This window comes from Ciconia boyciana, chromosome 2, assembly GCF_034638445.1.
Source record: "Ciconia boyciana chromosome 2, ASM3463844v1, whole genome shotgun sequence".
In the NCBI taxonomy this organism is placed as follows: domain Eukaryota; kingdom Metazoa; phylum Chordata; class Aves; order Ciconiiformes; family Ciconiidae; genus Ciconia; species Ciconia boyciana.
In genome coordinates this window covers 51,338,863-51,365,135 of record NC_132935.1, presented here as the reverse complement: position 1 = coordinate 51,365,135, position 26,273 = coordinate 51,338,863, and the positions used below count along the sequence as shown (strand labels likewise).

The 26,273-nt window shown below is 40.0% G+C and overlaps 1 protein-coding gene across 11 annotated transcripts in view; it reads right to left on the bottom strand.

Moving 5' to 3' along the window:
• ZNF521 (zinc finger protein 521) overlaps positions 1-26,273 on the bottom strand; it is a 232,906-nt gene that overhangs the window by 109,304 nt on the left and 97,329 nt on the right. For 10 of the 11 annotated variants that reach the window (XM_072852595.1, XM_072852598.1, XM_072852599.1 and 7 more), the window contains one exon: positions 10,090-10,174. In XM_072852595.1, the coding sequence (XP_072708696.1) occupies positions 10,090-10,174 (85 nt within the window). The remainder of the gene's footprint in view (positions 1-10,089; positions 10,175-26,273) is intronic. The other variant, XM_072852597.1, reaches the window with a different exon arrangement.

Genomic DNA, 26,273 nt, shown 5'->3' with positions numbered 1-26,273 from the left:
TATATTATAGCACTTATAGGCTCTATTTGCAGGTGCAAATGGTCATACAGAGGCTAAACTCAGAACAGGGCTAGTTCACTGGAGAACTGCTATAGCACTATCTGTATTTCTTAAGAGCAAATATAGTTCTATAAGATCAGCAGCATAAGACCTGCATCAACTCCAGATGGATGTTGCCAATGAATGATTTTCAGCGTGAAGACAGGTATACATGTATGTCAACTTCTGTAAAAAGAAAATTCAAACACCTCCTCTCTCCACCCTGGGCCCAAAATGTGGTCCACACCAGTCTACTCTGGCGACCTGGGCTTTTGGAGGGTGGAAGAAGAATGGTGGGAGGGCAAATACTCAGAGATTATGAAAGCTGGTTAAGAAGCCCGGTGGGGGTGGGGGGGGAGAGTGAGGGAGGGTGGTGTTAAGCTTAGAAGCCCCAGCTTTGGACAGCTTTGCTGATTTTGCATTAAGCATGCACCCTTAACCAGCATTACTAACTAGCTTGACATGGTTGTTCTTTTCTCAACTAAGAGGCTAACCAGCTGCACACAGTTAATCTCTAAATAATGGATGCTTCTGTTAACTGGGCATATTTAAAATCCAAATAGAAATGCAAAAAACGGAAACAAAGTCTCCAGTTCCCCCCCCCCGCCTTTTTTTTTTAAATATAATATTCTTACATGTCCGGGATAATTTTTAAATGGATACTTTAGCATTTTTATTATTTGAAATGGGTGCCTATTACTGCACCAGAAAAAAACCACCAGAGATCGTTACTGTTACTAATGAAGAAAATTATAACAGACATGGTTGAAGTACTATTATTCCCCTTTCTCTCTTCTTGCTGTCCTCAGTGTTATTTACATTGATGTGAGTTGCAAGTAAACCAATATTATCCATCTCTGTGTTTTTTCCTTAATTTGTTGACTTTAATTTTAGTAAGTCTTAAATAAGCGCTTACTGAAGATGAAGTAAGATATGCAAGCAAGTAGTCCTTTTATCAACAATTTTGCCACAGAAATACACAAACATTTCAATGGCTCTTCATTAGCAAACAAATCAACAAGTGATATTTTAATGCATGACTTTATTCCATCTCTGTAGGGACCGTAGTTGAGAGTGTGATGTACAGTACAGAGAAAGGAATCATCAGCCACAATGTCCCAGGGCTCTATCCATTGAGGACTTCTCAGCCTCTGCTTAAAGAGTGCATTTAATTGACTGATAGACAGTAGCTTCTTTGTTCACAGAAGACAGCGAAGTAATGGCAGCTTGAAAATCGTACCATCTACAGGATCTCCTGAGACTAGTAACAGGGGGATATGTGTCAGGAATAAATAAATAATCTAATTATTAAGCCACTTCCTGTCAAGTTAACTCCAATTTGTTGGCTTTTGAAGGCAACAAAACGAGGCATTTTTCCTCATTATGCTTCTCTTTTTATACCACTGGTAATCACAGGCGGATTAAAGGGTGCCTGATTGGTTTTTTTGTCAAGGAACTGAGAAGCAGCCAACAGTACAGAAAAACAGAGTTGGGGTTAGAAGAAATTTCATGCTTGTCTCCTTTCCAGCTCCCTAACAGCCCACACTGCTGCCCCATACAGTGCTGCCAGCTGTACAGCAAATGTGTACCCCTCCAACGGCGGCCTACCAGGCCACAGGCTCCATCCTGAGAGCTGTGAGATACCTTGCAATCTTGGCAGGTAGCTACTGCTGTCATAGGCATAATTCTAAAGGTGACCTACGAAACCCCGTCAGCTCACCAAATGCAACAATATGAGCAGCTGAAGTTCGACACCCACTCTCCATATTGGCTTCTTTTGTTTCGCTTCCTGCGCTTACATCGCAGGGAGAAACCTCGGGACATACTCCCTCGAAGAATCGGAGGCTTCTCTGCGAAGAACAGGGACGATTTAGAAAAGCGATGGTGAGGCTACCCTCTGTGCCGACAGCTAAACGCAGCCTGAAGGAATGTGCTAAGGCTACTGATCAAGCCTGCGATACAAATGGTCAGCAACAAAGAACAAAAGGCAAGGCTGACACCACGCCATTAATTCAGCCCGTCGTGCTTAAGTATTAACATGCACGGTGTATCACTGCAGCGGCGCGGAGGAGAATCTTACAGCAGGTAGACGGAAAGGAACAACTTTCGTACTGCCTGGCATTACCTTTCGGTAGCGTCCCCTTCATCAAGTGCTATTCATACCACAGGCATTTCTGCAGGGAAAATCCAAAGCTTACGTGCGCTTTGCAGCATTTCTTTACAACATGAACTCCGGCCTGAATTGTGGACATTATTCAAATGCTTCTTTTGGTGGTATTACCATTACTATTATTACTACTACTACTATTATTTAATAACAAGACATTTTAATTCTATTTTATTAGAATGTTTTGAGTCCAAGGTTGTCGTCCCCCCCCCCAAAAAAAGGGGGTGTTCATAGATGTCTGCACACCATGTCCTGACTTAACCATTTGTGATTTTCAAAGCCAGGATTTTCTTTCCTAAAAGCTGCCTGAAAAAGCAAGCAACCGTTCCTGCTTCCAGCCCCTGCGACGAAGCACCAGCTCCACGCAGAGCGGCTCGGTGGGCGACAGCGCGCACCCAGGGCGGGGGTGGCGGGGGGCCTGTCACCCCAATGGGTGACACACAGAACCTGAAGCCCAGTGAACGCTGCCGCTCTAGCATGTTTACAGCTGCCTTTGCCGTTTCCGAATACATCTTGAATTTTTTGTTAAATTGCGCAGATAATTAAAGCCTCTTCATATTTACAGTCTGCTTCATTGGTACCATGAATTCTGTTTTCAGTTACTGTCTGCAAATTCCCTCTCTGCACAATTTCATACTAAGCAATAACACTTCATTTTACATAAGTTTTATCTGATGTCCCCATACAGAGCTGCCAGCTGTACAGCAAATGTGCAGCTCTCAAACTGAGGCCTACTAGGCCACAGGCTCCATCCTGAGATCTGTAAGGCACCTTGCTGTCATTGGCAAGCGTTCCCTGCTATCGCTGCTACCATCGCTCCACACTACACACAACTTAAAATCATCTGATTATTAGAATTTGTGGTCCACACTCCATTTTATCCTTTATTTAATCTATCCCCAGATCACACATTTGTTTAAATGTTTTGGCTGGTTTACAAATCATGCAGCCATCTGCACAGTAGGTGTGACACCATTTTTTAGACAAAAGTTACATTACAAAACAACAAAGATAAAGTCATTTGAAATGCTTTGGTGTTTGTTATTCTGCCTGGTTTGCTTGGACCAACTCTAAGAAATAAATAGAATTATCTGTGTAAATCGATGAACATCTATGAAAAACAACACCCAGCAGAACGCAGAGCTTGCTCCATTACCTACGTTAATACCATGACAGCTGAGGAGAGATGACCTGGCCCACTTCTCATCTCTCCTGTACAGATGGCTATTAAAGAGAAAGTATCCCTTTTGTATGGTCCATGCAGAAACCCTTTATGGGCTTTTCAAATAAGCCAGCATTGCCCACAGGAGAGTTGCTTCCTGTTAGTATTAAACAGCCCAGATTTCGTCTATTTTGTAACCCAGCTCCTCACAAAATAAACCTACGTTTTCTCAGATTTAACTCCAAATGCTGGTTTTCCTGGGTATTTCAATTACATCTCCTCATTTTGCAGACAAGGTGACCAAGTTTCCTCTAACTTTTAGACAACTTCTTGCCAGCTCTGCCTGTAAATAGGAGATTCCCAGGCATCCAAATTATTTTCTGATGCTAAGAGGGTATGATCTGTCTCTTCACTATAAATCAACAATTTCCATTTCTTACTACTCAGGAATCAGTGAAAGACGACTGACAAAAGGAAGTTTCCACCTCCTTCCTCCTCTACTGTGTAGATGCATATCTTGGGATTCTTTTTCTCCAAACCTCAGGTAAGAGGGACTTCACAACGTCAGTTTTACTGTAGAGTGATTAAACTGACGTTCTGAAGATGTATTACTTGAGGTCAACATGGTGCAACAAGTATTAGTTGCCCAGCACAGCCTTCTGTGTAACTGAAAGGAAAATCATGGGTTTTAATGACCTTAGGCATTAGACAAATAACAGAACCCGTGAATGCCACGTGCTATTACAACCAGACTAAAATTTTCTTGGGCTCCAGAAAGCCGATTGAGGTATTTCCTTTGTCTTGACATCAGGGATGATGTCCACACATACCATAATGTATGCTGCACGAATGTGAGGCAAATAAGATGATTTATTTTTATAGGTTTATTATGCATGCAGTTAATACACGCATAATGCAAACATGCATATCCACACAACACACAAGCATATATACATATTATATACTTATATCACTGTCACTGAAAAAATCAAAAATCATGAGTTGCACTAAAATGTGTCTTTATGTCTTCTAATGGTTGCATACCACTTGTTACTGTAAAACACAGCTGTAAAATTTCTTTGCAGAGAAATTAAAATGTTAGATCTCACTGTCTACATACTCTTCTTTTAAAACTACAATTGTTCCAGCATAGATTTGTTTACTTGGGGTTTAATGAAGTATTTGCTGGTGTAAACTAGAATTCTTCTTGTCAGCTGCAGGGTTGCTTCATCCTGTTTTCCCATTTGCTTCCTAACTTTGGTGCTCGGCATCTTTTTTTCTTTCCCTTCATTTCCTCCTCCTGCTCACACCTGCTACCTCGCTCAATGCCGCACAACATCCTCCCCTCAAAAACAAGCCCCCCCCCTCACCACTTCACAAAACGTGTTTTATACATGATACTGAAAAGGTTAAAAAAATAAAAGTCTGTTTACTTATCAGAAACGACCTATACAGAAATTGTCAAAAGTAGGGTTGCAAAAAGGTACTGAATCCTGCCCGTCACACCCTTCCCCCTTGCTCCCTGACTTTTCAGAGCAGTAGTGGCTCTTGCTATGACACTGGTGCTTGCTTTCTCTATCGACAAAAGTAGCAGCAAACTACAAAGATTGTGGCTCTTTCCCCCTTTTATCATTTTCTTTGTCAGCCTGATCAGTCCTCAATGGTAAATGTGCTGCTCTGTTGTGCACAGCCAGCGGCTTGCAATTTGCTCACTATGTTTCATGAGACAGTTGTTTGTGGCTGTTTGGAACACATTTACCTCTTTGGGGATTTATGCGCTAGTTGCAATGCCAACCGCCATAGTGATAGAGATTTCTTTCTAACTAAAATAGATAATTAGAAGCTGGTAATTATTGGTCAAGAATTATCAGAGTGAAAAAAATTAAGCTCTTCATAAATAGTTCTTGGCAATGTCATCTCTTTACATTATCTCATGCCTAACAGCACTTTACTCAGAGCACTTACAAATTTACACTACTGCTGTTGAGACTCATAATTTTATATGGAGTAATTCCTTTTCTGAGTTAAACATGTCCGAACTCCCCCAGTTCTGATCCACTCTGTGTGTGTATGTGTGCAAAATCCTTGGCAAATGTTATGGCAACTGTTCAGTCTATTTACACTGAACTGCATCAGATACTACAGATGTAAAAGAATCAGTAGAAGAAAAAACAATGTTTAGCTTGTCTGCTTAAAATAACAGGGAAAATAATAGGAGGAGCAGTGGAGTGCAGCAAATAGAACCTGAACAATGGCAGACTGTCTTCCTACCCTCTCAGGTCAAATGCCAACTGTAAACTATGTGAGCAAAACAAAGGGATGCCAGAAAGCCTCCCTCTTCTCCACAGACACCATGCACCCAGAAACAGAATTTTCTCCAAAAAAGCTGCTAAAAATGCTACATATTCCACTCGGAAGGAAAAGTAAAAGAAAGAAGGCTGCTGAAGAATTACCATGTTTGCCAGCGCTTTCCAAACCCATATGAAACACGCCTGGATTAATGTTTCCTCCTTTCCCACTCAAAAGCTGAGAAATTGTTTTACCAACAGATTTCGATACACACGCCGACAAACATGTTTTCATTTGGCAATCACACTCATGATTATCCAAACAAAAGTACATGCTTACATCTAGGTCCAAAACAATGCCTAAACAGAGGGCCTATTTAAAAAAGCCCACAGTTTGCCTTGCTTTCTGTCTGCTGGCATCCCCTAGCCTAAGCTTGAATCAGTGTGTAGTTTAAGCAAACACAGGCATTGCTTGACGAAGCACAGTGTCTAGAAATATGCGGACAGATCTGGCAGTCAGAACTCTTGAACTTTCACTCACTTAATGCTAGCCAGGAATTCCACTTCTTTGCTTCTTTCTCCTCATCTATTCAATGGAAAAGGCTTATTGCCCTGTCCCATCACAAAGATGTTGGGAAGACTTGATTAAAGGCTGCAGAACAGTTTTAGAATGGGAAGTTCTAGAAGTAATGAACATGTGGTTATTAAGGAAAGCCATCCCTATGATATCTTTTCAATATATAACTTGTATAATAATGAATGTAAATTGTATAGTTGTCAAAGATACTTAAGGTTACACTTCACTGGGTCATCTGCAGATTTTATTTTCCATTAGGTGGCATAATCCCTCTTGTTGAATTGATTGAAACATATAATAAAATCTGTAAAAACACTATATACCCTCCTAACAAAGAAGAGTAAGAGGCTTTTCAAACAGCCTCTAATCCCTCTTCCCCTGCTAAATGTCTAGTTGAGATTATATTTGATTAGACGAAAACACACACATACACACAACCTAAAAATACCTACCCTCAGTGGAGCTATTTTAGCCAACAAAGTAATTCTGGTTGCCTTATTTAAAAGTCTAAGTTTCACACTGGGGTTTTATAAACATATCTTTGCCTCAGTGACCTTCCATAATGCAACTTCTCTCTGTGGATGTTAGCAACATGAACTCAGTTTACATCCCAGGATCATGTTCAAGGGACACAGTAATTAGATGGGACACCATCAACATTTCCAGGCTCCCAAACTGCTAAAGAGACGGTGAGTAGCAACTGTTTCCCTCAGCTGGCTGAGCATGTATCTCTATCAGTGGTTCCTACCCACTTCTGAGTGGTGTCTGGCAGAGATTACTTTCCACCTTCTTGTTTGTCCCATGTTCCAGCTGCCTCCCCTTTTCTCTTTTCCCTGAATTATGATTATGGAGTCCTTCAGGTAAGAAGACACAACATCCATCAATAACCGCAACACAGATACTGCTAGCATTTTACTATGAGAGGAAATAACAGTTCCTGAGACTGTGTGATGATGTCTGTAAAGGCATTTATTGCCCCTACATTTGATCTAGGGCTTATCACACTGTTTGACTTTAACGCCTGCCTTCCCAGATTACCTTCCCTCTCTCTCACATTTAAAGTCCTTCTTTTTTTCTCTCTCTCTTCCTGAAGCTTTCTCAATTTCCCTTCCCCAGAGGAGCGAAGACACTACATCTTGTTCTGCCAATCTCCTACTGGGAAAGCAGGGCAGGAAGACATATTTTATCAGATACATGAAAAAAAGGGAAGGACCAGCATGTTTAGGAAACCAGGTTTTTTTGTTTGGTAAATGTGCTGTGTCAACAAGTCAATATTCACTTAAGTGTTTCATCTAATATATTTTTCAATCTACATATTGATATGCACGCAGATATCTATGGGTATATATAGGGGTTATGTATTATATATATTCATACAAATGTGTTTGCATGCATGTTTTTCTGTATTATATATGAATACTATAAGCCTACCTACAGATGCACATAAACTAAGGCCAATTTTAAATAGCTTGATGTCACCCCTTGAACCTTTCTCTCTAGACAGAATACGGTCTTGGAAAAAGGTCTGTGAACAATGATATAAATTAAAGGGGAGGGGGGAGAGTGAAATTAGAAAGATAGCTAAGGGAAAATCCAATTAGTGGTGAGAAGGCTAACAGAATTGGAGATCAGAAATTATTTTTCCCTGTGCTTCGATTCCGAGGTCACATTCAAAACTCTCTGGAACGTTGATATTCCTTTCACTCCACCCCAACACAAAATCCCCTTGCATTTGCTTAATCGAGGCTACATCATTAGGAGCTGCACTGTTAAGTCTGGCAGTGCAGATAAGAATCTTTCACTGAACACAGATTACCACAAGCATGACCAGCAAATCTCCCTGCATGTTTTGCAAGCTCCTTCTTTATTTCACTGTGAAGATTTTATATTAAGCACGTTTAAATCTGTGTCACTATGGTTATGTCATGAAGCAATATCATGCATGATTAGATACAACACAGACAAAACAATTAAATGTTTTTTAAAAGATTATCTTTCTCATTCAACCTCAACCAGCTTTTAGAAATAAAACATAGGCAGTTAATAGCTCAGTTTAAGAAAATCTCAGTCTTTTCAGATCTGCAGGCTGAAGCTAGCTAACTGGATTTGTCCTGCTTTACTGATTCTCCCCTCCTTTCTCTCCTCCCATTCTGACCCTTTACTAAAACTCATCCAGAAAAGAGGGAAAAAAAAGAAAATCTGAGTATTTCATGAAAGAAGTGGGCTCCTATTCTGAAAATGTGAGGCACTTGGGAAGTGAGTGGCAAGCAAACACACCACTCTGCCATTCCCGCATCATCCCTTACCCACAGTGTCCATATTCCCTGTCACGTTTCAGTGTCACTATATACTACAATTAAGAACATGTCAAACACTGGATTCAAAGAAAACAGCAGAAATGGTGAGTTCTGTTGATGGTAATAACCTGCTTTTAAATTTGATGTTACTGACCCAGATTGGATACTGTGAAGCAGTTCAAATTATCTCCTCCCCAGAGACACAAAATATCAAAACTAAGGCTTAATCCAACAGGCAAATTGCTTTGCTCCTTTACAAAACCAGCTTGTCATTTGTATTTATTCATTTTATGAAAAGTATATAACATGTTCATGCTCTAAATGTATTAAAACTTATTAATAAAGTACCCAGAAAAATAGGCTATCAAGTTTTGGCAGGTAACTTTCTTTTACAGTGCAGCCAAATTACTAGTGCTCATGGAAGAAATCTGCATGTTGCCTTTAAAGAAAAAAAATGAGCATCAAACTAAGTATTTTTAAGTTATAAAATGAAAGAAACCAGCAAATTCTCTTCTGTTGGATATGTAATTACTGGCTTCTATACCATATCGTTTGGTGTCTGCCTTGCATGCTTTTGTATTACTATAGAAAGAAAAGCAGCGTAAGGAAAGCAGGACTATAAAATCAATGGTATCCATCTCTGTCTTGAAATGTGAAATTTGGAAAAGAGGCTAAAAACAAAACGAGACAACCCTGGCAATGTTATCTTATTAGCGGGCAAATGATGTGCTTGATAAATTTAATTGGCTGATAGAACTCTCAGTGCTATTACTGAGTGGTTACCAAATTGAAAACATTATGGGTAATCCTAGGGGAATAAGCAAATGATAGGACAATATTAATATCAAAGAAAAAGCAGCTTTTGTTTTATTCTAATTTACAACTGTAACAGCCTTGTAAACATCAAGCCAGGCTTGGATTCAGGAATCCTCGAAGACTTTTTAAAATGCTTGTACCTTAAAGAGCCAATTCCATTACTGAATACTACAATTCCGTATTTTTTCAAAGAAATTATAGTATTTAATTGTATACAGATACGCTTAGGATTTTTTTCTAGACTGCACAAACACAACAAACAATACTATTTCATGGCCATTTGAATTATTTATGTTTCCTAATGACAAAAACTCGCCAGTTTTGATTTTGGTACCAAGGTGCTTGAGAAGTACACAGTAGTGTCATTACCATAATAACTTCTGAAATTAAAACCTGTCTAAAACTCTACGGAAAGCTAACATCCAGTTCATTAACCATTCCTGTTAGTTTGTTTTCAATAATGCAAAAATGATTAGAAGTTTAATTTGCTAATCACCTGTGTTTTGACTGGCAGTGGATATATAATTCTCTGCAGAAGTCTAAACTAGCCCTTGCAGAAAATAAAATATGCTAATGCTTTATCAAGTCTAATAATATGAATAAAAAAATCAATCATGCCTAGGTTAATCATTGATGGATGCACAATTAATTTCTCCTTAACTCTGTTTAATTTTAGAGGCAATGATGATCATGAGTAAGAGAAATGGCTATCTGTCTTTCAGAAGTTTTAGTGCTTCACTTACCAATCATGTGGTTTGCAACATGAACTTGGATATCCCATTCATTGTAGAAAACCATCTGACATTTGATGCACTGGTAGGTCTTCTTCTAAAGAAACAAGGGTAGATAAAATTTACTGAAACATACAATTGGAACCATTTCGTTATAACTCAAAATACTGAGTTCAAAGTGATCATTTAAAGCTCTCCAGCAGTGTTTTCACTAAAGCTTAATTATTAATATTAAAAAATAACACTCTGCAGTTCTGTAGTACCTTTTATCGAGTTTCCTGAAACTCTGTAGAGACTGGGGATTTTTCAGCTTCCTAACTCCATGGACAGACCAGTATTGCTGAAACACCAGCTTCATATTCATGGAAGGCAAAACGCAATGAGGATATGTGGGATGTGATCCAAGCAACACTGAAATCAATGTGAATCCTTCATTTTATACCAATAGATTAGGCTCACTACAGAACTGGGGAGAACCCAGGAACAGAACACAGAAATCAGAAATCTGCTTCTCCCTCATTCTCAACTGGGCTGCAGAATCTCCTCTGCACCACAGATTTTAAATGGTCCATCAGGCTGCCATCTTTCAAGGAGGGACAAATCCCTGCTAGTCTGGACAAACGGTTATTGTATCCGGGCAGTTGCTTCAATATCTATTGGCAAGCCTGTACTAAAACTGGGAAGGCTGGCTAGAAACCAGCCAGAGAGCAATCCTTCTGGCCACATTAGACTGGGCCTGACTTACTTAAAAATCACGGTGTATACAGATCGAATTTCATTATAAACAAGGAAATGCATTACTCCGCCCTCTTTGGTGCATGGGAAAAGTTTTTCGTTTGTGTCTTGGTGTCTTTCAAAACAGATCTGCTATTTCACTTTTCTACAAGGTATGTCACTTGTCCAAGACATTTCAACATCCTAAGAATGTGATTTTCTTTTCTCTTATTATTTTTCTTGACCTGAATTGGCCAGAGATTTCATTGGAAAGCATTGCTTTAAAAGTGAAAACTAAGAGTATATTTAAAAAGTAAAAATTTGGTTTTTCATCATAAGACTTAAAATCTGCAGTTATCCAGGCATCTAATGAGACAAGGCAGATTCATAAAATTATTCAACTGCATAATTGTAGTACCAAGGACTCAAGTCCTAAGGTAACAGTCCTGGAGAGCTCAATTGTTGTTCTGAAGATGCAATGGAGGCAAGGTAAGCCCTGAACTGCCACATGAAGGAAATAACTCAAGAGACACGTATCCTTCTGTACAGCCACAGACACCTTGCCTACATCAGCAAAAAGAAAAAAAAAAAAAGGAACAACATATATTTTTTAAGGAATGTAAAGTTACAAAAAGCTGGCACAGATGTAGTAAATTGCAGATTTCATATATATTAGTTGGGGAAGAAGTAGGGTACACCGGATAATGTGCATCAAAAATCCAGCCTGTCTTGTATATATTTAACTTCTGAAGAGTGTTATGCAGCTGGTATTATCGATTATATTTTTAAAAAAGGGTTTTTTTCCTGACTCTGAACATTATTAAAGACTTGCTGGATTTGTTATCAGCATCTAAATTTAGATGCCCTGTCCCAGACAGATAAAGTGCCCATCCATTAAGTATCTTTCTACTTCAAACCTTTAGGCAGGAATATAAAGACTTTTTCAACATATGTCATTTTGTCTTACCAAGTTAACTGAAAAATTAGTGACTAATCAAAGTCAACTCTGAAATTAAGTGTTCCTGTGGGCTCCTCTTTACAGATGTCCCATTGCTTCTCATACACAGAGGCTATTTTAATTTTCTTGATGACAATAAAAAAATGTATTGCACTGCTTCTCGGTGGAAACAATCATAAGCCTTTTTTGCTGCTTTTCATTTAAATCAACTTTAGTTTTCTGAAATGTAACCAATTTAAATCTTTATGTAGACAAACAAAATCAATGGGCACCCAGAAAACAAATCTGCTTTGACTTAGTTTTACAGTTACGATTTGTAAAGCCTGCTGTTTTAAAAGATACAACACTTTTTCTCTTTTTTGGTGTGACAATACTGGTAACATTGGTAGAAATACAGATTCAGTCTAAGGATTTCCTATTATATGTTGGTAAATTTAACCTTACTGCACTACATCTAGATCTATCAAAGACCTCTAAATAATGACAGTCACGATCAAAGATTTATTACGCTAAGCTCTTTACAAGATGCTTTTTGATGCTGACATATAGAACAACAATATTGCATAAATAACAATCACTCTCCCTTTTTTAAAAACATTGTTTCCCTTTAGAACTAGTTAGAAAATATTTCTTACTCCCTGATGACTGGCACTATATATTGTTTATTAGCATACCTCTAGCATTATTCCTGATATGTGACTTTGTTCAAAAACAAAGAAACATAAACTTAATGGCTGGTCTTTTCTCTTGTTAGCACAGTAACGCAGAGTGCATGTCAAGAATTGTCGGCAAAATTATGACTGATGTACATAATGACAACACATACAAAGGCTGGGGCTTTTTTTGAAGCCTAATGCCAAAAAATAAACTCATTTGACAACAACAAAAAAATAGTAATTTACTAGCACTTACTAGCCTCTTCAAAATGATCTGACATATTTGCAGAATCACACACAGAGGTTTTCTTTTTATCATGAAGGCAAAAATGTTTTTGTGACTGCTGCTTGATCAAACACGAGTTCTTTTTTGTTTTCAAACATATTCTAAAATGTTGACATCAACTTTTATTAGCTCAACACACACTCATCTCAAAGTGTCTAAACTTGTGCACGTTACGCTTTTATTTTAAAAACAAACTCTGTAAATTCCATTTACTCTTAGATTTTCAAATGATCAAACCCAGTCATTTTCACACCACGTTGAACAAACCCCACATACTTATTTCCATATGTTTCGCATTCTGAGGAAGTCCTTTTTCACTGCAAGCTACATCTTAGTCTCACAAGCTTTGTCAGAACCACGGGACTCGTAACTGCTCACAGGAGCTCCTGACTCCTGATGTGCTCCATGGCTGGTCCCAATTCCCTGCTGGGGTGAGACCCAGGGGGAGACCCAGCCCCTCTGTGTTCCCACAAAGGGGAAACTTGGGGGACTAAGACAGAAATGAGCCCTGCGGTTTTGCAGCTCCATGTCCCTTGCCTGGATAGCCAGGGAAGAAGCCTTGCAACACTTGTGTAGCACAGCACAGAAGAAAAATTGGGTTGTGACTCAAGGAAGCATTTGAATCTCTCTTGAGTGTCTCCACTCCTTTGCAATACAAGATGGCTCCACAGAGAAAGAAGCATGGGGCTGTGACAGCCATCCTTGCCTTGCTTTGCTGCAGTTGTTTGCAGCAACGAACCCTGGCTGAGCTCCCTGCCCCTCTGCCCGAGTCACCTGTGCCTACGGGGGGCTCGGCAGGACAGAGCGGGCACCCAGGCCTTGCTGCTCCAGCTCACAGCCCCGGCCATATCAGCTCCACAGTATGATGAAGGGAGGACAGCTGGGGACACTTACACCCCAACCTGCCACCACTGCATTTGCCAGAGGACACCTGTCAGCCTCCTGCAAGAGACAGAAACATGACAACATTCTCATTCTCCCCTCCAAACACAAAAGCAAGCCGACGCACATTTCTTGTTACAGAGTAATTTCGTATAAGCAAAGGTGGGCCGCAGAAGACCCTTACCAGTGCATTTACATATGGACTCAGGCAGGACCAGCATGGTATCTGGAGAAGCTGTACTGCACTCTAAACTGTGCCTGGTTGCAAAACTTCCAAAGATTTGATCCAGAGAAGAGCGACACATACATTATCAGATGCTATTAAGAAAGTGGTTTAACTTTTTCCTTTTATTTCTTATGTTATTGTGGCCTCATCTTTTCATAAAAACTCTTCACTAAACAAGCCCACAATCCTTCACTAAACCCCCTCCTGTCAAGAACCTAAGTGCCAATTTGTTTCCTACATGCTGAGCGTAAATCCAAGGCCCATGTCATTCCTGGGGCCATTAAAAATTGTCGTAGAAGAGTAACTGCTTGGACTAGGTGTCTCACAAGAGCACTGGGCTATCTGGTTGCCTCTTGCATTCCTGTTCGTTTGCATTCCTGTTTTCAGAACCAATTTAAAGCTTTCCAGCATGCAAAGCTTCTCTGTGACTACATTTAATAAGCTTTGGATTGGGCCTTCAATCCATGCAGAGTATATGCATGTGTCTCTCTAACCTTTTGAATAATTAATGTCACCTAGACCTTTAATTATTGTCCTGATCCTCACTTGTCACTTCGCAGTTTTCAGAATTTCCTTTCTATAAAGGTGCCCAGTGTCCATATCATGTCAAACGAGGCTTTGCTCCTTTTATAAACAGCCCAAGAATATGGTCTTTCAATTGTTACTTCAATTCTGTGTCCAGAATTTTATTTGCTTTTATAAACAAAGTAAAACAACTAATAAACACTCTACTAGAGGATTTACAGTTCTATTCAGAAGTGCTTCAGAAGTATGCAGAAGATCCTTCTAAGTAGCATTGTGCCCTGTGACTGTCTGAGGTATCCATACATTCTTCTTCTTCTATCCCCTAGCCTCATTATATTACTTGAAAATGAACTGCATATGCTACTTATCTGCCCATGCTCCACCTCCTTGTCAAAATCATTCAGAATTTTATCACCTGCCTATTTTGTTCTGACATTTCCCCAGTTTTCTACTACCAGGGAATTTCATCACCTTACTACTTACTCTTTCTTCCAGACTACTGATATGCTGCATAAATTCAACAAAATTGGTGCAAATAATGATTCTTAAGGCTTTCCATTATTCACACCCCTCCAACCTAACCTGCTTCAATTCACAAGACTCCTATGCTTTCCATACCCAAGTTAGCGTTTCTTTTCTTTTTTAATCAAACAAAGTATGTCTCCCTATGCCATACTTATTCACCCAACAGATTAGTCTTTTGTGCTATACCATTTCAAAAGCTTTGCTAAAATCCTGGTAAATCATGTTTATAGGCTTCTCTGTCAGCACTTGTGGCTACTCTCTCAAAATACTCTTTATTGAAAATTTTAAGCATGATCCTCCCTTTGTGAATCTTTGCCCTCTATCCTTCATTAAATCCAAACTTTCTAGGTGTTCTTCTATCATGTCTTTGATTAGCCTTTCTCTCATGTTCCTCACTGTTTAAAGCTCACAAACCAGTAATTTCATGCATAATCCTTACATCCCCTGTTAAATGTCTGTTTAGTAGCCTTTTCCCAGGCTGTTGATACCTCTTCTTAAAAGACTGTAAATTTATCTGCTTAATGTTTCCTTTTATCTTCAGCTTCTTTCTCTGAGAATTTTGGGATGGATATTTTTCTGTGTTTGTAAGTCACTTTTTGTATACTATATTCCATTATATTACACCTAATCCATACTTCATTCTTCTCCATGGGGAGGATATGCCACAAGCTCCATGACAAAGCATTTTTTCAACAGTATTGGTTTCCTTGATTACATATACCATTTCTAGATCTCCTGTATCCCCCTTTTAACTGAATACTTGTTTCCTATATGAGCAGTAACCAAAAATATGTCTTCTAGCTTCTAATGCACCATATCTACGTTCCCTCTTTTGTGTCCAGGCTTGCAGGCATCCCTAGTTTATTCTATACTCCTTTCAGACATCTCTTGCATGCACTACCAAAAATGGCTTTGACGTGTACTTGTTAACCTAACAATGATGTCCTGTTTACACCTAGGTACACTGTTTACCCTTGTCACACCAGTAAAGGGGACTTTCAAGGCTTTTTCCACTCAGTTTCAGCACAGACCAGGGGCACGGATCAATGACATGGCTGAGAAAACCTGCTGCTGCCAGAAGAGAGTGATGCCACACCTCCCACATCCTCTAATTCCCCTCTCCCAGACCAAGCATTCAATCACAGTTTCCCTCACATTAAACCCAGGGTGGAGCTAATTCAACCTGTTAAAACAACAGAAAGGTAACCCGACAAGAGAAAGTGAATAGCTTCCAACAAATCATATGCAAAACCAAGGTAAGACTTGCACAGTAACTACAGCAACTTGCCAGTGCTAACTCCTAATGCTGCCAGCTGATTTTTTACATCATTATTTTATTAAATGTTTGCAGTGTGCTTGGCCCTGTGTGAAGCACAAGAGCAACCACGGTCCCAGCTTATTTGTCCATTTAGCCATTTTTCATCATAGCTCAGATTATTTTTGACAGTACCTTAATTGAGGATTTCTTTTCTATCTTCCTGGATGCTTATTTTGTCAACCTTAAGCTCTAAAAAAACTAAGCATATGTTAGCCAGTTTCACTGCATAGTTAGCTATTTATCTTGTTTATGGGGCATTGTCATCTTGCACTTTTTTTGAACTGACTAATTGCTAACTCTTCTCATTGCTCACACAACACCCTTTACTTAGTATTTCCTGATTGCTTTTAAAAACATGTTCATAATGATTTTATGAGGATTTTTCCATTGTTCTGCTTTTGTTTAGCAGGGCCTTAAGTTTAATGGGGTCTTGAGTGCACATGCCTAGAGACAGAATACGATCAATCCCATAAGGTAAGCAAAACAAAAAATTGAGAAAAACATTACTTTTTCTAATTTCTTTCATTATGGTTACTTATTGCTTTAATATACAAAATGCATTGAGGCAGAAATACAAATGTTCATTCTAGCAGTCGTTCCTTCTCTACTCTGCCTGAAGTCTTGGTCTGCTGTTCTGTCTTTCACCTTTACATTCCGGATTCTGCATTTAATCATGTCTGTCTTCAATGTCTCTTAGTTACAAACCTTTCCTTCCCCTGGCTGATCAAGTGCATTAGCTTCCAATGTCTCACATCCCCACACAGAAAGAACTGCATCTTGCAACATTTAAAAAATGCATCTCTTCCCTTCAAGCTCTCTAATACTTTAAATCTCTCTAGGTCTTTGAAACTCAGTACTGAAGTGAGGTACCTGACAGAAAAGTGACTCTAAAACCTGGCATCACGTGGCTGTATATTTATTTTCTCAATTACTTCATATCAGGTTTACATAGTTTATGAGTACAAACAACTTTAAGTACTGTGAATTTGATTTGGGATCTGAAAAACAAATACGCTTCTTTCTGTCTTTCTGTCCTAGGGCCTGATCCTGGGTGAGGCTGAGCCTCTGAGCACTGCAAGTGCACTGCATGTGCTGAGCCGTGCTCCGGAATCCGGGGCTGACTGTATCAGCAACTGAACTTTCTGTCAGCATCCCCACCTCTTTCTGTCCCCTTACATTGCGCTTAAAATCAAAGAAAGCTGCCAACCTGAGACCCTCTGAAGCCAGAGAGCTGCTAACCCATCAAGAGGCATCCTAACATTCAGCATCTGAGTATCACAGCAGCTGTGTGGCTATGGATGTTAAGGAGAAACTACGATCAAGACTGCGCTGATAATTTTGCAGATGACATGGCATCAAAGCACAGGCAGTAGAGCATGACTTGGCAGGTCTGAGATGCAAAAAGCTGATATTCTGAGTAAGCTGATAGACTTTTTTCTTTTTAAAGTTGTTTTTTTTCCTTTGTTTTAAAAAAGGCATACTGAGACAGACTGTCACTCAATAAAGCCACTACTTTCTTCACCAACAATCAGCAACAGATGTAGCCCAATAAAATTAATAGTTTGCAAGTACGCACAAGAGAATACTCTTTTGTCTCTTTTCTCCATCACAAATTTTGTAAAAGCTCTCTGGATTTTAACAGAAAGGCAAAACTGGGGGCTTTTTATATACCTTACTTTGTTTGACTTAAGCACTAAAACCACTTTTCTCCCACACTATGGAAAATTAATGCTGATTAATTTCACTTTCCGAAGTGGGACTCAGGACCTTCCCCCTGCCCTTAATTGTCCACTTTCAGCTCAACCTTTATTCCTGCAGAATGCTGGGCTATTACTTACCAAGATAATTTAATCCTACAGAATAGAACTTGTGCTCAAAAATATGCAACATTAATATTAATGTACAAACAGAAATATATTACTCATACATAATATATAAGAAATTAATTTTCATTGAAGTATCAGGAGAAGGATCAAACCCCTTAGATCCTTCTCATGCAATTAGCTCTGCACTTGGGGAAGTCAATGGGACTTCACAAATGAAGGCTTCACATGATAACACTGGCAAGACTGGGGTTTTACAAAGGCTTGCCTACACTACGAAATATGCCACGAACGGAGTTCTACAATCATACTGCTGTAATTATAGTACTACCCTGTATGGATACTCTTACGCCACATCAATGTTAACAAATACACTGGTAGCATCTGAGCTGGCACACAGCTGCTGACATTGCAATGATGCTTGACTGCGTGCCCAGTTGGAAAAACCTCCGCTGGGGCAGCGCAGCTGCCCAAGGAAGCGGTGTACCAGCAAAACAGGCACTCCGCTGAGCCAGTCTTCAATGCTATCCACAATGATTTGTGTCTAGCCATTTTTTCCTGTGAAGACATACTTGCTTTCCTCTAAGGGAATTAAGGGAACTTCCCAGAATTCCCTTTGTCCCATTTCATAATCTTTTACTTTCACATTACTTCTTAAAATTTCAGCAGTTCCTCTTAGGTACATCCTGTGATAAGCTCATTTCTTTTTGCATGGGGCTTCAGTCTACCGTTTCCCTATCAGAAAAAAGAGATTGCAGAATTTGTTTCAGAAGCAGAATGTCATACTTCTAGGTCTGCAGGACTTCAACCATTCAACCACCATCACACAAACTACCAGTTGTGAAGCAGGGAACATAAGAAAACTGAGGAGCTATGGTTAAGACAGATAGTTCAGGAAAATCATCAGGTGATGGAGGCATTCCCTGACTAGGCCTATGAAAGAAGCACAAAGCAGCAGAACAGGATCAATTGCAAGCTGGCCACTGTCAGTGACAGTTGCAAGGTTTTCGTATGCAGCCAGCCATGTTCCTAGAGTTTGGCACTGAACCTATTCCAGCCATCAGAGCAAAAACCAAAAAGAGGACTGCTGCAGCAGTGGGAAAACAAGTACAAAAGGAAATCTGGAAGCTTGGGAGTCTCAGATCATTCTTTGTTGGTGAATCACCCTGTTTTGTACTGGAAAATGTAGAGAGGAAGAGGTGGCCTTCCAGATACGAAAAGCCATTAGGTGTGCCTTTTTGCACAGAATGTTGAATCTGGATAATAGGTAAAAACCAGAGGAAGTCCATCCCACACAGGATACCAAAACTGTGGAAGCATGACTGAAGGGGACAAACACTTCCTTCTCTCCTACCTCCCACCTTGTTTTTGAGTATACAAGCAGCAAGCAACTTTTAAATGGCCATATTTATAAGTGGCTGTATTTTTAAGTAGCTCTTCAGAGGCATTTCACAGGCATTACGAATGTTCAATGAATGCATGTGAGGCTTTCATCTTGAGGAATTCAGGCCTCTAATAAAAACTGCAGGCAGGGGCTTTTTTCCCAGATTATTACCGGTAGGACTGTACTGACATGCTCAGCATCAGGAGAAGCCCCACCCTTTTATTCCCTGACTTACAAAGCCATATACTAGCAACAAAGGTTTAACCACCAAGGAAGAACAGGGTAACATCAATATACATCTGGTAGGTAGGCCCAAAGGATGGTGGAAACCACAGAATCACAGAATGGTTGAGGTTGATCTCTGGGGGTCCTCTGGTCCAGCTCCCCTGCTCAAGCAGGGCCACCTAGAGCTGGACCATGTCCAGATGGCTTGTGAGTATCTCAAAGGATACACAACCTCTCTGGGTAACCTGTGCCAGTGCTTGGTCACCCTCACAGTAAAATTGTTTCCTGAAGTTCAGAGGGAACCTCCTGTGCGTCGGTTTGTGCCCACTGCCTCTTGTCCTGAAACGTCCCATGGTGAGAACAGATGTTAGCAGGAGACACACTTCTGCTGTCATATTCAGCAGAATACACTGTATAAAATACTACAGGTCATATTTTATACAATAATTTGTAATACAATGCAGGAAACAGAATAAATGAAAGATGGGTTTGGCAGGAGAAAAAAGTACCTAAGGATTTTGAACAACCAGGCATAAGATCAATTACCAGCCATCACAGAGCTAAGGGAGGTCAAAGAAGAGGACTCTTTAACAAGATGCTACATATCAGGTGGTTCATTTATGTTCATTTTGTGCAACTTTGTGAAACAAGCAGTACTGGGGCTATATATCCATTTTAAATTAATGGTTAGCCCATTTTATTTCCCTGATGACAGAGTAACAAATTCGGGTGTTATGTTTGTTGTATGAGACAAATAATACAGATATTACATATAACAACTTTATTGAGCAGTGATAAAAAACGCTTCTCAAAACATTTACAGTCACTTAAGAAGTTGGTCTGTGAGCACCACAAAGAACAGATCACGGTTTCTTATAGCGTCATTTCTTGTGACTGATTGACTTTTGCATACAAACCAGGTATGAACTTCAGTTAAAGCTATCTTCCTGGTTTGGATCTCCAAAAGGCCTCTCTCCTGTCTGGATTCTACCACCTGCTGGGTCACCTCTTTTCCCAAACATTGTAAAAACTTTATAGGCTTTGAGATTCCTCTTCATCTATGAAGTTTTTCTTGAAACTGGCCAAGAGTAGTCCAAAAGTAAGAGGGGGAAGAGAGAGAACTCTCTAGAGGTATGCAAACCAGCAGACAAAAAGAGACATGCCATGATTTCCCATGTCTTGTTCCTAAAGATAATCAGGCTAGAAAAACAGGGGAAATTTTGTGTTGTTTCTACCCAATTCTGAGGTCAGAATACAAACACTCATCACTATTCTGATTTTCCACTGGGGCTGTGCAGAAGGGAAATTGTGGCATGTTACCCTGGTCACTTGGCCAGCAGATACACGTACAGGGAAAGCCCCATGAGGACAGTGGGCTGCACAGCTGACCTGTTGGAGCATACATCTCAGGATGTTTTGTCTCATAAAGCTTTGTTGAATCTACATTTGCCCTCTCTAGAGATGCTTAAGGTCTTCATCCACATTCCTGTGTCCCTTTCCAGTTCTGCCTCTCTTCAAGCAGGCAGTGCCCCCCACTGCATTGTTTCACAGAAATCTTGGTTTGGTGCTTTTGAAAACTTTGGAGAACACGTTATCCTTTCTTCCTCTCATGCAAAGATTTCCACAGGTGTGAAGAAGGTGCCTCTCCAAATTCCCCATGTGAAGCCTCTGACAAATAACAAGACAGACAAGCAGTATTAGATTTTAATGATCAGTGGACAGGAAACTAAGAAAACTCACTGCAATTATCCCTCTTGCTTCTGTTCAGCAGCTCCCAGCCAACACATGAGTTTCCTTTCACAGACTGACTTCATGGTGTGCGTGAGAAGGTGGGAAGTTTGCTGCTTAACTTTGGTAGGATTTACAGCAATGGGATAATAAATAACACCATCCTTGTTAAACTCAGAGAGGACTCTGTCTGATAGCTCACTACTGAAAGCGTGAAGACAAAGAGAAGAGAAATGCTTAAGCCTGTATCTTCTCAGCCAGTCCATGGCAGTGGTACTACCAGAAATTAGAGCATAGCGTAATGTGAAGGTGGCCTACTGTGGCAAGAAAAACAGGGTAGCCCTTCCTAAAAATATATATGGTCACATCTTAAACAATACCTTCCTGAAAACAATGTCAAAATGATGCAAGACAAAAATGGTACTTTTAGTGAGCTCATTCTGAAACTCCAGAAGCAGAAAATATGTTTGCCACAGATTAGTTCCACAAACTATTTCAAAGCCAAATCTTTGTGCCAGTGACAAACCTTCTTTACCTTTTTTTGTCCCCAAATCCAAAATCGTGCATGAACATCACTTGTTCTGGGCCTGGATTCACTGACAGGAAACCCAAGACACTACTTCTTATGTTTACATTACAAGTTTATGTGCTTATTCATAAAAATCCTGCAGTCAGAATGATCAGCTTGGATTGCTGATGAGGAGGACTATTTTAATTTCTTTATGTATTTCAATTAAATGCATGACTATTGATTACAGTGCATTTTTTTCACTTAAAAGCACAGTGATTTATGTTGCTAAAATGCTATTGCCTGCCCTGCCAAAAGCATGCATCTGGGAACATTTCTGGGTTGCTCACAGTCTTTTCTCTCTTCTTTCCGCCTCTGACTGCCAGTGCATGCTGTTGAAACAAACCAGCTACTTCAAAAGGCAGTTCCTGTTTTCTGTCTTTGTGAGTCTGGCAGTGTTTTGGGAAGGGGGGAGGAATAGTAAGAGAAGAAAGGTAGATTCAGGGCCCATGAATAAAGAGAAAAAAATGTAATGATAAAACAGTACACCTACCTGAGCTCCATTCTTTCTCCCAGGGTGATACCATTTCTGGATTGATCTGAGGTCAGATATGTTGAGTTTCAAGGAGCCACCAGCTCTCCGCAGCATCTGAATTTTGTGACCCTGTCTCCACAAGCTCATTGTCAGCCGGCACTTTCACGGCTCCTTCCTGAACGGTGCTGTGATGTGCCCAGCATCCCCTGCTGTGACATGCCATCCTGGCATACAGCTCTGCACAACCACAACAGGACAGAAGAGCAGCCCCACATTCACACTTATTCTGTTCTTCAGCTGGTGTGACAGTTGCTAGTTCTCTCCTTTGTCCAGCAGTTTTGATGCTCTCTGCTATATTGAGTTTCTGCAAGTCTTTTGCAACACCTAAATAAGCATCTTTATTCCTGCAGTAATTTGGCAGTGTACTTGCACTGCTCCTTCTCTTCTCAGGACCAGAAAACCCAGAGTGTTCTTGTATTATTAATGAAGGACTGTCTGCATTGCCACAGGTAATACAGTATTCGCATGAGCTTCACATTCATGGAACAAAGTGATACATAACTTAAGCTACTTACAGAAGCAATTATGCTTGCCGAGCATCTACTCTGGAAGTTACCAACAGGACCCCAAACTGGGCGCAGTTGCACATATGGATACACTAGCATAAGATAGGTTTTAGCAGCAAACTGTTGGTGTAAGCTGGAGTCCATTCCCTCCTCCCCTGCCAGCTACGCAATTAACAGCATAACTATTATTGTACAGTTACGCTGGTATGATTCTGCATGTACAGAAGTCGTGAAGCTTAAGAAGTGAGGGCACACCTTCTGCTGAGTCAGGAGTTCTCTCATGAGGTGCATGACAGCATATTAAGGAGGAACAAGAGAAGCAAGGCCACACAGTTTTTCTTGAACACTGCTTTTCATCTTCCACGTGCTTCACAAAAAATGTATCGCAATTCAGCATGGCAACACACTTTTCAGAAAATATCAATGTTACTTTCTGAATAAGGAAAATGAAGCAGAGATGTTCAAGTAGATTTGTCCGAGTCAACAAAGCAAATGAGTGACAGAAAAAGGACTGATGTCTAGTTCCCAATTCACTATCATATCAGACCTTGTTCTCCACTTTTAAACATTAACTATCACCAAGAAGATTATTATCCTAGCCTAACAGTGTGCTTGCAATGATTCAAGATCATTACAAGAAATCTACAACCTGAATTCAGCATCTCATTAAGCTCAAAGAGTAAGTTACAGATTTACCAATTTTAGAGCTCTTTCAATAGCTAGCTATCTACAATCTGCCTTTTAAAGTCTGTTTGATAGCTTACGGGTACTAGATTCAGCAGTATGATGGGCTTAATGAGTTCTGCCCTGTTCCTTGAGTTGTTGTAACTGATGATGAGCACTGCCCATCATTTCCCATCCCAACTGAAAGGTAACTTTCAGTGAAGATGATTCAGGTCAACATCTTTCACTTAGCAAGCAGGGTGAGCTCAGCAGATGATAGCTCAGCTGATGACATTATACCGTGTTAAGGTAATTGCACGCTATCACGTTACTGAGTACAGGCTAAAAAGGGAAGTTTTCTAGTTCAACCATGAGAATACTTGGCAAAGAAGCCAGAAATGACATTTTTAGTGTTATCTTTTATCTTAAATAGATATTTGCTAGTACTCTTACCATAGTAATCTATTACTGAGTAACAAAGGGTATTCAGCACTATTCATAGTCTGACAACTAAGTCTCCATATTTTTCTTGCCTCGGGAATGAAATGTTCTTTATATAAAGGTCGAAATCTCAAACCACATGACTCTCAATAATGCAAATGAAACCTTCACTCCTTAATATTATGATTTTTTTGTTGTTGAAAATTTCCCCAAAATAGCATGTTTAAGTAGCCATCTTCAACATCCCATTCAATTCAAGAAATATCCTTCCAGTGGAGTAGCAAAGCCACTGACTAATAACAAATTTTAGAAATCCAAATTGTTTTTACTGTTTGTGTTATATGCTTATGTTTTCATTTCCCTCAGCCTGGACATCCAATCTATAGTGTTAAACTTTTGTGTATTACCACTTTCAATTTTGTTTCTCATTGCTATAATGCTTGTGTCACTACAATTTGAAACCAGTAATATCTGTTAGAAAAATAAATTATCTTTCAGGATTTTACAAACACACATTCATGGTTTCCAGAAGTACTAATGCTCTATCAGGAACTTGATAGCTTTGTGCTTCCCATGAGAAAAGAATCTGAAAGTCCAGGTTACTTATGTGGAGACTAGAATCATAGACACTGAAAAATCAGTTTACAAGCTCTTTACAATGGAGGCAGGGGGCAAATGGTGATTTGAAAGGAGGCAAATGCTATTCACAAATCTTGCTGTAGTTTAAAAGGCTTTTTCATCTTAAATACATTTCTAAAACAAAAATCGAAAGGAACAAGAAGAGGAACATGATGCCAATCAGAAGAAGACATAAGAACTCTGATTATACATGATCCAAGTACAAGAAGATTCACTGATGACACTGAGGGTAACTGACCTTATATCACCACAAAGGACCCCCAAATCTCTTTTTGTCTGGTTTACAAGCAAGAGAAGGACAAGTTGGTAACATCTTATCATAGTAACTGTCTTAACACACATGATTCTGATTGTGTTTGAGGTAGCAAGTATTGGCTTGCAACAGGACTGGGAAGAGAGACTGCAAGTAGTCGCTTGGGGAAAGATGACAGAAACAAACCAGGATGACTCTGAATCTATCAAAAACATGCAGCTGGTAAGCCTGTGGTTCCCACTCAGCAGCAGTACTACAAGACCATCAATGGCCTGAACCACACCTAATGGGAGCCACTCCTTTTCCCTCTTCTTCGAAAAGAAGGTTTTCCTTAGACCTGCGGTTCTCAGTCTAACAACCTGCTCCTTCCATAAACTCCACATCACATCCCATTCCCCAGGTGTCCCCCACCATGGCCCAATGTGCAAACTGGAGATGCAGAGGCCATGAAAGCATAGGGCCCTTCCCTGGTAGATGCATCCTGCCTGGTACTTCACCCTTGTCTCCCAGCTCCACTTCCCTCTTTGTGGCACTCCAGGCCCTGTGCTGCCTCAGCGGCCCTCTCCCAGCCTATCTCCAGCTATGCTCTCAGTAGCTCCCCAAATACTTAGCTCTTGGCCCACATATCCTTATATATCTCCCTTCCTCCCTCTCTGCCTCCCTCCTGCCCTCCAGTTTGCATAACACTGTTGGGTGACATGCTGAGAGATTTCTTACCCAACAGATGGGCTCACAAACAGGGAGTGAGGAAGGTGATGGAAGAGCAGCAGCTCCCTTGCCACAGGGTATCCATACACATTCACAGCAATGGGTTGCACCATGCTTGTACCATTACAAGCTAAAAGCTTTCTTGAAACAAAAGCTATTATTTCTTATCATTTGTTTGTGCTGTGTTTTTAGGCTTCCTAAACTATAAGGGGTAATTATGCAAGATACCATGCCTAAAATACAACTTTAAGTCGTCCTATTGATAATATTTCTGAAGATAAAACAGATTGCCTTCCCTCAGTGCATGACCCTGCTACCTTCCCGTATATAGGTATTATTACTTGATCACTGGTGACTGAGGAAGCAGATGAGATCTACCAAGAGTTTGACCCTTTGGTTTTTTTCTGAAACATATATTTACTTTCTAAGTTATGCTGCATGAATGGGATTTCAATCATCAGGCACTAGGTGTTTCAGTGACATCAAAATGTTTTTCGTCAGGAATGGAAAGAAAAACACAACAAGGAATTGCATCCAAAGGACTGATCTCCCAATTTACCTTAGGCTAGAGTTGCACTTCTACTTAATCAAAATATGCTATAAGAGGGAAAAATGAATGTCTACAACACAATT